The sequence below is a fragment of the Melanostigma gelatinosum genome (assembly GCF_949748355.1).
Source record: "Melanostigma gelatinosum genome assembly, chromosome: 21".
NCBI lineage: Eukaryota > Metazoa > Chordata > Actinopteri > Perciformes > Zoarcidae > Melanostigma > Melanostigma gelatinosum.
This window is the reverse complement of record NC_136654.1, coordinates 18,121,876-18,135,820: the sequence shown is the minus strand read 5'-3', so window position 1 is coordinate 18,135,820 and position 13,945 is coordinate 18,121,876. Positions and strand designations below refer to the sequence as shown.

At 41.8% G+C, this 13,945-nt stretch overlaps 2 protein-coding genes across 2 annotated transcripts; both read left to right on the top strand.

Moving 5' to 3' along the window:
- On the top strand, positions 1-1,563 carry slc18a3b (solute carrier family 18 member 3b; the record flags this gene model as incomplete). Its single annotated transcript, XM_079292743.1, has 1 exon — positions 1-1,563. One exon carries the CDS (start codon positions 1-3, stop codon positions 1,561-1,563), a length of 1,563 nt encoding a protein of 520 aa, XP_079148869.1.
- Positions 1,564-2,957: 1,394 nt separating this feature from the next.
- chatb (choline O-acetyltransferase b) lies at positions 2,958-12,549 on the top strand. The gene is made up of 15 exons (XM_079293257.1): positions 2,958-3,090; positions 3,680-3,795; positions 4,568-4,759; positions 5,445-5,563; positions 6,810-6,863; positions 7,050-7,230; positions 8,263-8,440; positions 8,551-8,720; positions 8,798-8,910; positions 8,993-9,121; positions 9,214-9,336; positions 9,431-9,572; positions 9,826-9,888; positions 10,601-10,738; positions 11,319-12,549. Exons 2-15 carry the CDS (start codon positions 3,751-3,753, stop codon positions 11,583-11,585), a joined length of 1,914 nt encoding a protein of 637 aa, XP_079149383.1. The 5' UTR covers positions 2,958-3,090; positions 3,680-3,750; the 3' UTR covers positions 11,586-12,549.
- Positions 12,550-13,945: the final 1,396 nt, after the last annotated feature.

The following is a 13,945-nucleotide window of genomic DNA, read 5'->3' as shown; positions in this document are numbered from 1 at the left end:
ATGGATGGAGAAGGAAGATCGTCCGGGCTGGTCAAATCAGCCGCGGTAAAGCTGTCCGAGATGGGCGAAAGAACCAAGGAGCTCGGCACCGCGATGAAGGATACTCACCAGCAAAGACGGATCATATTAGTGATCGTTTGCGTGGCTCTCCTGCTGGACAATATGCTCTACATGGTAATCGTGCCAATTATTCCAGACTATATTGCTGAACTGGAGAGTGAGCAGTCAGAGCACGTAGTGATGCACCGCAACTCTTCATTCAACAGCACAAGCCAAGACAAAATCAACAAGAACAATTTAGATATCCAGATTGGAGTACTTTTCGCATCTAAAGCCATACTGCAGCTGTTAGTTAGCCCACTGTCGGGAACTTTCATAGACCGGGTTGGATACGACATTCCACTTTTAATTGGACTGAGCGTTATGTTCGTGTCCACCTGCATATTTGCAATTGGGGAGAACTACGCGACGCTCTTTGTGGCCAGAAGTTTGCAGGGTCTGGGTTCGGCTTTCGCGGACACCTCTGGCATCGCGATGATAGCTGACAAATACACGGAGGAGTCGGAGAGAAGCACGGCGCTGGGCATCGCCCTGGCGTTTATCTCTTTTGGGAGTCTGGTGGCGCCTCCTTTTGGGGGCATCCTGTACGAGTTTGTGGGCAAGAAAGTGCCCTTCATCGTGCTCGCCTGCATTTGCCTGGCGGACGGCTTTCTGCTGCTGACTGTGATCAAGCCGTTCTCCAACAGGACTAGAGAGAACAGGCCAGTCGGCACCCCCATATATAAACTCATGGTTGACCCGTACATAGCTGTGGTGGCCGGGGCCCTGACAGTCTGTAATATCCCCCTGGCCTTTCTCGAGCCCACCATATCCAACTGGATGGAGACCACCATGCACTCCACTCAGTGGCAAATGGGGCTCACCTGGCTCCCAGCCTTCTTTCCGCATGTCCTCGGTGTGTACATGACAGTTAAATTGGCAGCTAAGCATCCAAATTTGCAGTGGTTTTACGGCGCTTTAGGTATGGTCATCATAGGAGCGAGCTCCTGCACAGTCCCTGCATGCAAAACGTTTGGGCAGCTCATCGCCCCGTTGTGCGGCATTTGTTTTGGCATTGCACTGGTAGACACTGCCCTGCTGCCAACACTTGCATTTTTAGTTGACGTGCGTCATGTTTCAGTGTACGGTAGTATTTATGCCATAGCAGATATTTCCTATTCTGTTGCATATGCTATGGGTCCTATAGTAGCCAGCCAGATAGTGCACAATATCGGGTTTGTACAACTTAATTTGGGCATGGGCCTCGTGAATGTGCTTTACGCACCAGCCCTGTTGCTTCTGCGCAACGTGTGCCAAATGAAACCGTCCCACTCAGAGACAGATAACCTCTTGGAGGAGGCTCCGCAGGGGCTGTACGATACTATCAAGATGGAGGAGAGGAGAGCTAAAAAGAAGGGCTACCGTTCGGCAGGGAATTGCCTTGCAGTAGATGAAAATGGGTTTGACAATTTCAGAGCACAGCGGTCCGCGTCAGAGGAGTCGTCCGGTCCGGAGTACACTTAGCCCGGCCACACTCTCACCGCCCCCCGAAACATTCCCCAGGAGAGATTTGGAGATGAGGCAGGTTATAGTCAAGTCATTTAAACGTTTATGTAAGTACCGATGTGCAGTATAAAGACCCAATCACCAAAATCATGGTGTGACTCGCTTTTATAGTTTCTTTTTGACTGTGATTTCATTGTGTCGAACACGTCTATAGCATTTGTCATGGACGTATAACTGGAGTTTTGTGCGAGATCCATCAGCTACCGTTGAATTCGTGTGTATCACTATTGTAAAAAGATATAAATAGATAAATGTACGCACAATACTATATGGGACTAACTATATGCAGCACATTCCCCCCCCTTACACAAAAAGAATAGCCTATATTTTTAGTCTCTGAAGAAACTTTTTTACTTGCACATCAAAGGCCTGATTTTCATTTTAAGTTGTTCAAAAATAATTCGTGAATTTTGATTTTGTAACAAGTGGGCCCATTTGAAATGTTTTTGTTGTTTGGAATTAAATGCATCATAATAAATAGATTTTGTACATATGTGTATGTGCACAATTTAAATGGTTAAAACATACGTGGACCTCTACAAAGTACGTGTGCGTTTGTTTGTGTGCGCGTGTGTGTATGTATGAAACATTTTGTCAAGACGTAGCGAATGAAGTTAGTCTCCTTCCGATGAAAACATATGTATTCATTTATCAATTGTCGTTTTAATAAATCTCTGTTTGGACCTGTGTGACACTGGTGATTTCATTGTTATTTCAAGCTTCAAACGAACAAAAACAAAATAAGTCTGGAACCTTTTTCGTTGCAAATATCATGAATTCAGATTATAAAAAGCGATTCAAACTCCATGTTGCTTTTCTAGAAGTATTAAAACACCATGGCTGAACAAAGGCAAATCTCATCAGCATTATGAAAAGTGAGAAAAATATTGTTCGTCCTGTTTATTGACACAAAAAAATACACACAAATTTAGAATCTCACAATTTGGCACATTTGCCACAATATAAAACAAAAACACGTATAAAGCTTATAGTTTAGAAAATGAGGCTACAGCTGCAAAACAGATCTATTTTTCACAAGGGCATCCCCGTATTGATTCAAATCAAGATGACAAACTCGGCAGAAAGCTCACGGGACTTAAATCTGAGCCGTAAAAGCACCATACTGTCATTTCTGTCGTCCCGCAGGACCATCACAGGACCTATGAATGACAAACAAAAAGCGATTCTCACTACTTTTTTCTGTATGAAATTATTATCGGATGTGGGCAGAGGGAGGTTCCGCGAATAGACTTCAATGGGAGGAGTTTCTTGCCCCAAGGGGGTAGACGCAAACACCTTCAGCATCTTTTCCAAGGCGCACTTTAATGTGGAGTCGCAGCCTTATGGCGAGACGAGGGAATGGGGGAGAAGTCCGGCGTCTGAACGGAGCTGTACACCAATATGGGATTTCACAGCGTGGACGTGGGCGGCAATGTGAACTTCCACACAACACTCATCTGACCTCTTGAGTCGTGCACCGATCAGGTAAGGTAACTTTTCTTCACTTTTAAGTAAATGTTTAAAGAATGGTAGAATGCGCTGGATGAGTTTCTTTGGCGCACAGCACGGACGATTATGCATCTTTAAAACTCATTTCATTTACTTTAAAGTCCAATGTGCTGTAAAATTTGTTTTTGAAAAGTTTGATTTAATTGTTAATCATTTAAACTAGTTTTCATTAAAAACCGACTTGCATCCAGGGATACAGAATATATCATTTTGTATATATTTTAGCATTGCGTTATTAAAATGCCATTAACTGCACTAAAAATAAGCATTTTCTCCCTTTATTGGCTAAATTTACATTTGTTTTGGGAAAAATTAAGCTTCGGGGACTGAAATCGAGATGAAATTAGTTTTTAAGATGCATAGCTCTTTGCAGTGGTGAGTGATGAGGCACAGCTGGAATTCAAGGGCATGCAGCAAATTGCATTATGGCTGCAAAACGATGAAGAATGGAAGCCTGATTCACTTTCAGACAGCACTATGTAACGCCATTGCTCAGTTTTATTTGCTGTATTTTGTCTATACTTGTCTGCACTCTTTCCCAAATGTCTTTACATGCTTCATGCAGGGAAGACTGACCTCAGATCCTCTGGAGAGGCTTTCCACATTATTTCCCTTTGACTGGACTGGAATGCAAAGATGCCAATCATGGAGAAAGAGGCGGCCAGTGGCCGAGACAGCAAAGTATGAAAACATGTAATTCCTTTTACAGTGAACATGTTGTTTCTTTTCTTTTCAATCAGCACTCTGAGCATTGTCGCTGTCCATGTCGCTGTCCAAGTTGGCAAAGTAATAGTGTTGAATTTCAGCACCACGGACAGCGGCTGCGCCACTTATGCTAGCTGGCCGCTAGGGGCAAAAAAGACCGCGGGCCCTTCACCGTCCAGACATATTGTACTATTTTGTGTCGTTTAATCCACATTGAGCCAGTAGAGGATTATGATATAATTGAGTTTGCATTGTTTTTACTGTGGTTTGATTGGCTCCAAATTTTAATCTCAGTTTTTCAAGCGTAACAATTTATATGACTTACTAGAAAAACATCTACACAAACCTCATTTCCAGGAATCTATAGCTAGGAAACCTATTTCACAACTCCAATGTACTTGTCAATATTAACATGTGGGGCTTCTAACAGTACAGTTGTGCAAATGATCAAACATCAGACAGAAAAGATAATCAATTTGCGTTTTCTATTCTAATGAAAACAAGTGTTTCAAGTCCCAGAGGGCTGTCGTTTATTCTCAAATAAGCCTTGAAGCATTTAAGTTGAATTATGAACGTAGGTGTCATTAATCTTTTTAAAGCATAAAGAAAAGATGAGAGGGAATTACCACTTTAACTCATGAACCCTCAGTGAATCAGGGGAAAGACTTAAACATAGTGAACAGCTGCTGTCCTTTCATCACTTATTATGAGTAATTATACCAACCTGTGTTTCTTTTAATGACATCAGATGTTGCCAAAGGTCCCTGTGCCCCCACTGAAACAAACCCTCGACACTTACTTGAAGTGCGTCCAACACCTGGTGAAGGAGGAGCAGTTCAAAAAAACAAAGGCCATCGTGGAGAAGTTCGGGGCTCCTGGAGGCGTTGGAGAGGTTCTCCAGAAGAAGCTTTCAGAGAGGAGGGACAAGACAACCAACTGGGTAAACTCTAATAACTGCAAGATAAAATAAAAACACTGCTGCTCCATGCCGTAGGTCCCCTTGTATTGACTTTGTCTTTGTTTTATTAGTCTCTAAAAGTATTTGGATGTGTTTCTCCTTTCTAGTTCATCAAACATATTTGGAAAAGTTAATGCCGTCATTGCAAAATCATTCTCTAACGATTTTTCTACAATAAATACACTCTTTGTATCATTCATTATCATTATAATCCAATTTATTGAATTTGACCTTTTACAATATGGTGTCTGTAATCAGCCTCAGCTTTGATTGTATTTTTTTGTAATAATACTGAATCAAACTCTGCCTCTGCTCTAATGAGTCTGACAATAAAAACGACCTCAGTTTTATTCTAAGAAAATATATTACCCATTCATAAAAGAGTTGAAGAAAGTGAAACACCTTGCAATAAAGATTTATTGGAGCCTTTGTTGCTTCAATATCTCCACCTGCGTCTGGGTGATCGGTCAGACCACAACTCATCCAGCTCAGTGAAATCTATCTCGCTCCCACTCCCATAACTGGCTCTCTCCCACTCTCCTTTCCACCTGGCAGTGATACACTGTAATGGTGTTGTACTCCATTGCCCAACTCTGACAGCAATAACTTAAGTCCAAAATGCTTGACAAAGCCACATTTCTCAAAAAGCGTCCCTGTGTTTTTATAGGTGTACGACTACTGGCTGGAGGACATGTACTTGAACAACAGGTTGGCCCTACCGGTCAACTCCAGTCCTGTCATGGTGTTTCCTAAGCAGACGTTTAGAGATCGTAAAGACGCCCTGAGGTATGTGCTGGACTTTTGGTTCTGCTATTGCCAAACCTTTGCATGTGCTGAGTGTTTAAACAAATAGAACAAGTATCTTCATTATCAAGTTGTCTCACAATTGTCTCGATTAACCGGTTTGTCCAAAAAACTGAGTTCCAAGAGTCCACGGGGACGTCTTCAAGTTCTTTTGTCCAACAGTCCATAACCCAAAGGTATTAAGTTGACTTTCATATAAGACAAAGAATCATCAGACTGGAGGAAGCAGAAACTTGTTGCATCATAATTGAATTAAACAATTATCAAAAGAGTTGCAGATGAATCTTCTGTCAATCAACCTTTTATCTCAGCCCTGTTGAAAACCCTCTTTGTACTTTGCTCTCACTTTTCAGTCATTCTGGGAACTATAGGCAATCTCAAATTTAAGTAGAAGTACATAAATACAACAAGTTCCATAAAAAAGCCAACCACAATACTTCATATCACACAACTCCCAGAATGCACTGGACAGCACAGATTGTTTGCAGATTGCTTGAGAGTCTGTGACAACCAGAGATTTTCAACCGCAAAACAATGCCATCACCACCAATACAAAGTACCCGATATATCACTCAGTTCTGCAGCCAATGACAGGGTTTATGTTCTTCTCAGCAGGCACGGGACTCCGATTAAGATCTGAATTACAGACATGGAGAAAATCACTGGCATCATCTCTTCGTCGTATCTCTGCCCGTTATTAAATGAGCCGTGATACACCAGACATTACACCAGTCCACCCAGGCCTGTAACTCAACATTAGCTTTTGTCAGCTCTCGCCGCCACTAACTGAATAGTTCCAGAGCACCCCAAGCTGGTAATCTACTGACACAGACACTTATTCGATTGGGAGTGACAGAGCCAAGCTCACCGCAGAGACTGCTAGTCAGGCTTCATTTAGGGGTGTGGTGCACTGCGGCCGCCTCCTTTGTATTGATCTGGCTTTGAACGTAATAACACCAAGACAAATGACATACAACATGAGACCTGACAGGGCTCTGTGTTTTCCCTATATGCCCACACCGCCCACTCACACACAGACTGTGTCTCTCTCACAAACGCAGATAAACACACACAGCTCGCCCACTGTATCCTAGTAATTTGCCATAATGTGATTACTGTTAGGCCTGTGAGAGATGAGAGCAGATATGATTATAATCACCAGCCAGTTCGCTGTATGTTCAGTGTTTCAAGTCTTTTTAAAATTTCAAACCGCTTCACTCTTTTCAAGATTTGCTGCTCGTCTCATCAGAGGAGTGTTGGACTATGCCGTTCTCATTGATGCGTAAGTTTAACCTGTAATGGATCACATGCCACCCTGCACCCTCATTCTCCACCTGCATGCCCCTCGAGCCCACCTCATCGGTGTTACCTCAACAAAGCAAAGTCAGTGAATTTAAGACGAAGTCAAATAATAAGTGATAAAGTGAGAGGTTAGAGGTAATTTGATGTCCGTAATAATGTCTCTCAGGCGAGCGCTGCCAGTGGATTTTGCTCGAGGCCAGCTGGCTGGAACCCCTCTGTGCATGGAGCAGTACTACCGCCTCTTCAACTCCTACCGCTACCCGGGGTTAAAGACAGACACGCTGGAGGTCCAGATGAACGCAGCCTCCTCGGCGCCGCAGCACATCATCGTGGCGTGCAAGAATCAGGTCAGCACGCCAGCCTCTGAGGAAACCTTTCACACTCCATCACACTTGTAACTGGAGACAGTGTCCATTTGAGAGAAAATACAAGTAAATGCAAAGAGTTTATCGATAGATGACACACCTACTCTACATCTCACAGACCCTTTGAATAAAGGACAGGCGAAGCAATGACGTCTTTTAATAGGTCTATATGACTCACGTCAAAGAAGTTGCTCTTCAGTTAAACATTTTGATGTCTTATTGTAGCTCTGGTCTGAACATATTACTACTCTCACTGATCAAATCAGACAAACGATTGTAAGTAATTGGTGACCATATAATCCTATTCACATACATGGTCCTAGTATATTGTTTGTTTCTCAACTGAACATGACTAAAAATGGAAGTTTTACTACAGTGTTTACAAATATTGTGGTTGTCTTTCTGTCTTTAAAACTCCCACAGGGCCGTGTAACAAGCCAGCCTGCCTACAATCTGTAATCTGTGCCATGTTCCCCACATTATGTTTAAATCTTACTGATAATACTCTATGAAGATTCCCATTAATGCATAAAGCCCACGCCGCTAACGCGCAGGTCTTACGTCCAACGCTACTATTTTGATTACATTTAGCTCACGGAGTGTGCCTTTAAATAACCTCGGAAAAGAGGCACAGTCGGGGCTCTCACCTGGAAACGGTTCTGGGAACTATCAATCTGTGGCACATAAGGGCCCGTCCCTATGGAGATACAGGCGGTTAACTAAATTACTGTCGATTGAATCAGCCAGAGCTTCCTTGAGTCGTGTGTTTAACTGATTGCAGTAGAGGAGCCTTTTTGTGTTTTTAGGTAGCACTGGACCATTTTCAGCCACAATCACTATCGTCCTATTTATCCAAGATGTGCAAGGACCGTACCGCAGTAGCAATAAACTCAGATATGAATGACTAATAGCTGACAAGGACACATCTAAACACAAATATTGCATCATGTGATGCAGTACACAATTAAATAGTGAAGGCACACATGATTTCTATCATCTATTTGTTTTCACTAGTTTTTCGTGTTGGATGTAGTCGCAAACAGCAAGCAGCTCATCGAGACTGAGATCTTATCCCAACTGGAGAAAATCATGACAATGGCAGAAAACGCAGCAGAGAGACTCCCTCCTTTTGGTATCCTGACAACTGATGGGAGAACAGAATGGGCACAAGCCAGAGATGCACTCACAAAAGGTCTCTGCTTCGAACGTTTCTCTAATTCCCTCAAGTTTTAAACAACTGCAAACTATTTTGAAAGAAATAAACCAAGACATATCTCTCATCTCCTTCCCTCTTCCATCCAGATCAAACCAACAGGGACTCTCTGGCCCTGATTGAGAGCAGCCTGTGTGTGGTGTGTCTGGATGAGCCCAGTGGCCTGGATCCTAGGGACACCAACAGGTCCCTGCTGATGCTGCATGGTGGCGGCCGCGAGAAGAACGGGGCAAACCGCTGGTATGACAAGTCAATGCAGGTAGGGCAACATTCAAGCCACTTAAATCCTCCATGAGTGTAACGTTTGGGCTGTTAAGTTAATCCACCTCCACTCAGTTTGTTGTAGGAATGGACGGGATATGCGGATTTGTGTGCGAACATTCGGCATTCGAGGGAATAGTTATGGTGCAATGCTCTGAATACCTGATGAAATACATGCAAGTCGGCCCATCGCAGCAACACTTATAACCACACACTGAATATTGTTGTCAACGAATGCTGCTGAGGAACACGTTCTGTTGTCTTGAACAGAACAGGGAGTCCCTCCAAGATGGCGAAAGCATCCACTGTCAGAGAGCTCCCCCCTCCACGGAGGCTGCTCTGGAAATGCAACCCACACATCCAAGGACTTTTAGCAGCTTCTGGAGACAGACTCCAGAAGTAAGATTAACACAAACAAACACTTCACCAGGTCTACAAATAATTCCTTCTATCGACATCTTGTCTCACGTCGTCTGCGCTTTCTCCTTCAGGCTGGTGAATAATCTTGACATGGATGTTTTCAAGTTCAACGTTTATGGGAAAGAATTCATAAAAAAACAGAAGATGAGTCCAGATGCATTCATACAAGTTGCCTTACAACTTGCATTTTACAAGTAAGGCACATTCAGGATCTCCATCTTCAAATTTGGCTGTCAATGTGCACTTTCAAATATACTGATATTGTCTCGATCGTGTCTCCTCATATAGATGTAACAGAAGGCTCGTTGCCACTTATGAGAGTGCATCCATTCGGCGTTTCCAACAAGGTCGGGTTGACAACATTCGCTCTGCCACCCTTGAGGCCCTGGCCTTTGTGATGTCCATGACAGATGAGAGGGCCACGTTCTCCGTGAGTCATTTTTCTCACTTTGACCTCAATTACCGAGTTACTCCCACAATACTGTTTATCACGCCTGCTTAAATAAAACAGGTGCGACCAGTCACCTCCAATCCCAGTGTACTCATCCAAGCAGATGATCTCCCTGCAGATTTAACGGGTCTATGTAAAATGGGTTTACTGGCTGCACTGCTCTCTTTCTGTACAATGCAAAAATGCCTTGTGTTTACTTTTTCCTCTAAATTGTTTTTGGTTTCTCCAACAGGATTTGGAAAAAATGAGACGACTGATTGATGCAATTAATGCCCAGACAAATTATACAATTAAAGTAAGTATTTCAAAACAGCCTTTGGCAGTCTAATTAATTGTGACAGTGAGTATTTAAACGTGAAGACTAAACAGAGTTCGATGGAAAGATTGATACCAGGCCAATGTCTGTTTGGCAAATATGAAACTCCAGCTAGGGCACGGTTAGCTTAGCTAAGCACAATGACTGTAAACAGAGAAAAACAGCCTAGCTTAATCCAAAACTAACAAAAAATGAATAAATCCACCTATACCAGTACCTCTAAAACTCACATTACCACATTCGGCTGTTTGCCCACCTCCAGTCTTTATGCTATAAGCTAACTGTGTCCTAGCAGGAGCTTTATATTTTACAGACGATATGAGAGTGGTATCTATGCTCTCATTTAACTCTCAGCAAGAAAGCTAATTGTATTTCCCAAAATAGTTGTGTGAAGTTTGTTACTATAGATTCCAATAGTGACCACTTTTAATGGCAAAAAGACAGATTAAATGAATATATTTTGTGGTATCACTTAAAGAAGACGGGCTATATGGGCGTTGTATTTCTATTCCAATCATCCGACAGGCAGTTAAGATAATTCAGTGAACATGGTCTGCAATCTACTGTGATGTGAGACGGTTGAAAAGCTGCCGAACACAAAACAAGGACTGGACTGGAAATAAGTCATGTGCTTATATTGAGGTCCTAATTAAAAAGCCTTCCTCAGCACTAAATAAAACATATTTCTCAGGCGATTACAGGACTGGCAATAGACAATCATCTCCTCGGGCTTCTGAGGATCGCAAAGGAGCTGAACATGCAGAAGCCAGAGATCTTCTGTGATGAGACGTATCTGGCCAGTAACCAGTTCATCCTTTCTACCAGTCAGGTAACATGTGATCCCCCCTCTATTCTAACATCACGCTTGCTGTAAGTGATTGCTTCTGGATGGAGATAAAGAATACAGAGGAGATACTGTTGATGAAATACTGGTGCTGACAGTGTTTTTTTTTGGTGCTTTGCATGAATCCATCACTTCCTCTGCTTTTTTTATGACCTGACAGCGGTTCACAAGAAGGTTGATATCAATCAGGTTCTCTTGAAAGTCCACACTGAATTTTAAACTGTTCTAATTGTACCTGTGGAGAAAGATAAGTTGACTGCCATCTGCAAATGTGTTTCCAACTGCAATGAAGCCTGCTGTTTTCTGCTGAGTATACTATACCATCGTATTTTAATTGGAGACCCTGCCTAACACTATTGTCCTCCTTATTGGGTTCAATATCTTTATGTTGCACTCGGGCTCTGAGAGCTTGTGATGAGCGTTGTTTTATCTATGTTCTGCCCATTTATATGCCAAATGATTAATCCAATGAAAGAGTCAACTGATTAAGCAATAATTCATTCCTTTTACCCGTTCTATTGACGAGCTTATCTGATCTGACCCCGACTGTGCTCTCTTGTATCAGGTCCCAACCACAGTGGAAATGTTCTGCTGCTACGGCCCGGTGGTGCCCAATGGCTACGGCGCCTGTTACAACCCGCAGTCAGACCACATCATCTTCTGTGTGTCTAGTTTCTGGGAGAACACGGGGACCAGCTCGGCCGTTTTCGTCAAAGCCCTGAACGAGAGCCTGCTGGAACTCAGGGACCTGTGCAGCAGAAGCAGCGCTGCGGCTACCAAACGGGCCGATAGCGGCCCGGGAGCTGGCCAACGTCATAAATCAGGGAAGTAAAAAAAATACTGAGAGAGCACGCCCACTGAAGCGGCTTCACTCAACTCTCAGACTCAGTAGATGAGATGCATTGGTGTGTCTTTGTTGTCTGTGCAATAGTGTTCCTTCAACAACTAAATACAAAGCCTTAAAGTTCATATGTTATGTAAAATACAAAACAAATGTGATGTGAATGAAAACTGGAACACTATTTATTTTTTGGGGATATGTGTAGCCGTAATGATTTGGGGTCCAACAATGACCCCGTTTGACTCGGCAGACTGAGATTAACTGGTCTGCTGCCTTTAGGAAACTTAAGCCATGTCTGCTTTGTAGCACTGATGACAGGGGCAACTCCCCATCAGAGCGAATCAGCTGAGCAGTCCCAATGTATATCTTACAGAGTAGTAATGTATGTGAGAATATTCTGTAAAAAGTACCAAAAAAACAGTATCTTTAAGATACTTCTAACAACCATGACATTCTGTAAATGTGATCCTGTTTCACTTTGTGTGTGCCATCGTGTATTAACAAACTGGATCAGTTATATTATACATTACACAAGATCCATTTTAATGCGCTGAAGTTATGTCATGTTTATATTCGATTAACACCATGAGGTTTCCAAAAAAGTTCATGTGAAGTCTGTCTGATGAGGCACTTTAAGATATTTATTATATGAATCAATAACTTAAACGCAGAGGACTGGTTATGAATAATGTGTGTCGAGTGAAAACCGATCTCAGTGGCACATTTAAGGTCGTCTAGATAGATGTGCTGTACGTATGTGTTCCATGTTATAGCAATAGTTAATAAGTGTAGAGTGCAATACAATGCTACTGTATAAGTAAAATACAGTCCAGTGGTGATTGAGGCAATAAGTGCTTTGTATTTGCACTTAAGAGGTCAAATGAGGGATGTATTGTTGTACTGTAGTGCAATGAAGCAAGAGCAAGTGCAGTGAGGGTATATGTGCAATTTACCAAATCAACTAGTTTAGAGGCATGGAGCTTATGTAATATTATATTAACTATTTTTGATGATCAGAAATATCGGACATTATCGGTTAACATTAAAATGAATTATGGCAATCTACATCGTGCATGCTGTTTGGGTGTGAAAATATCAATTCAAAGTGTATTCGGATTCCAAATGTATATTGTGTTTCAATCTGTGGTGGTTCATGTCAACAGAAAATTGAATCAGTGATCTGTAGCGTTTACAATGTGAGGATATTTGTTGTCCTGTATCCAGATGCCACGAGTTATGTGTCTACCAATCATCAGCCAAAGTGAATGTGAACCATGTAGATGATTTCAAAATCAACGTCACAAAAAGACTATAAGCGACACACGTTTATTCTTATATGCCATCTGTATTTTTTTATGTTCACATAGAAAGCTTATATGATATAGAAAAATACTATTAAAGGGTACAAATAAGTAACAAAAATGCCTTCAAATAAAGTGATGTAAACTGTTTTCCTGCCAGATGTAATATTCTCGAATGCTTTACCTCGAACGTGAATTTGATTTGTTGTTGATTGCCGTCTAATCTGAGTGATACGTGTAATATGTGTCATGTGTTGTTCAGTGGGGGTTCCCTTTGTAAACCAAGTGAGTAATTCTTGCTGTTTTATCCATTGAACCACTGCGTAGTATTAATGTATCATCCGTGATAACATTTTTAAATGACAATTAATGTGCAACACATCTTTGACAGGGTGCTTTATTCAGCGATTAAATGTTCAATGAATGTTCAGTGAAAACTCATATGTTCGTCATGAAAAACAAAACAAAAGGCTGATTTATTTTTCTAGGCTACAACAATATTTTGTTGATAGAAGACATTGTTAATTTAAGCTGTAACACAACTGCTGTGTAGCAAAACGTGATACTCTATTCCAGAAATAAAAATGAACTCTAAACTCTCTCATCAGTGTTGTCTGTTCTATATCAATTCTGAAATCTACCTAATCTAGTCTCAACACACAAGAACACATTTACTCATTTTAATTCTTGTTTCCAAACATAGTAAGATAACGTGGCTGTGAAATATACTAACCTTGATAGTCAGTCTCATGCACAACTGTAACTGGAGAGAAACAACTGGACTCATTTGCATAGGGTTGTCTGTTTGCAGCATTGGCCACTTCACGAACACACTCCCAACAGATGGCCTCGTTTTCACCGGCACCTGATAAGGTCTTTAGGGAGAGACCTAAATTAAATTCTTCACTGAACCAGGTCAGTCAAATGCTCTAAAAAAAAATGAAACATTTCGTCAAGCTCCTGTGAACTGGTCCAATTAAATTTGAAATACAAATGGGGGTGAAAATGAATCATGCAGACTCATATGGATTACAACAGTTCAGTGTGTTA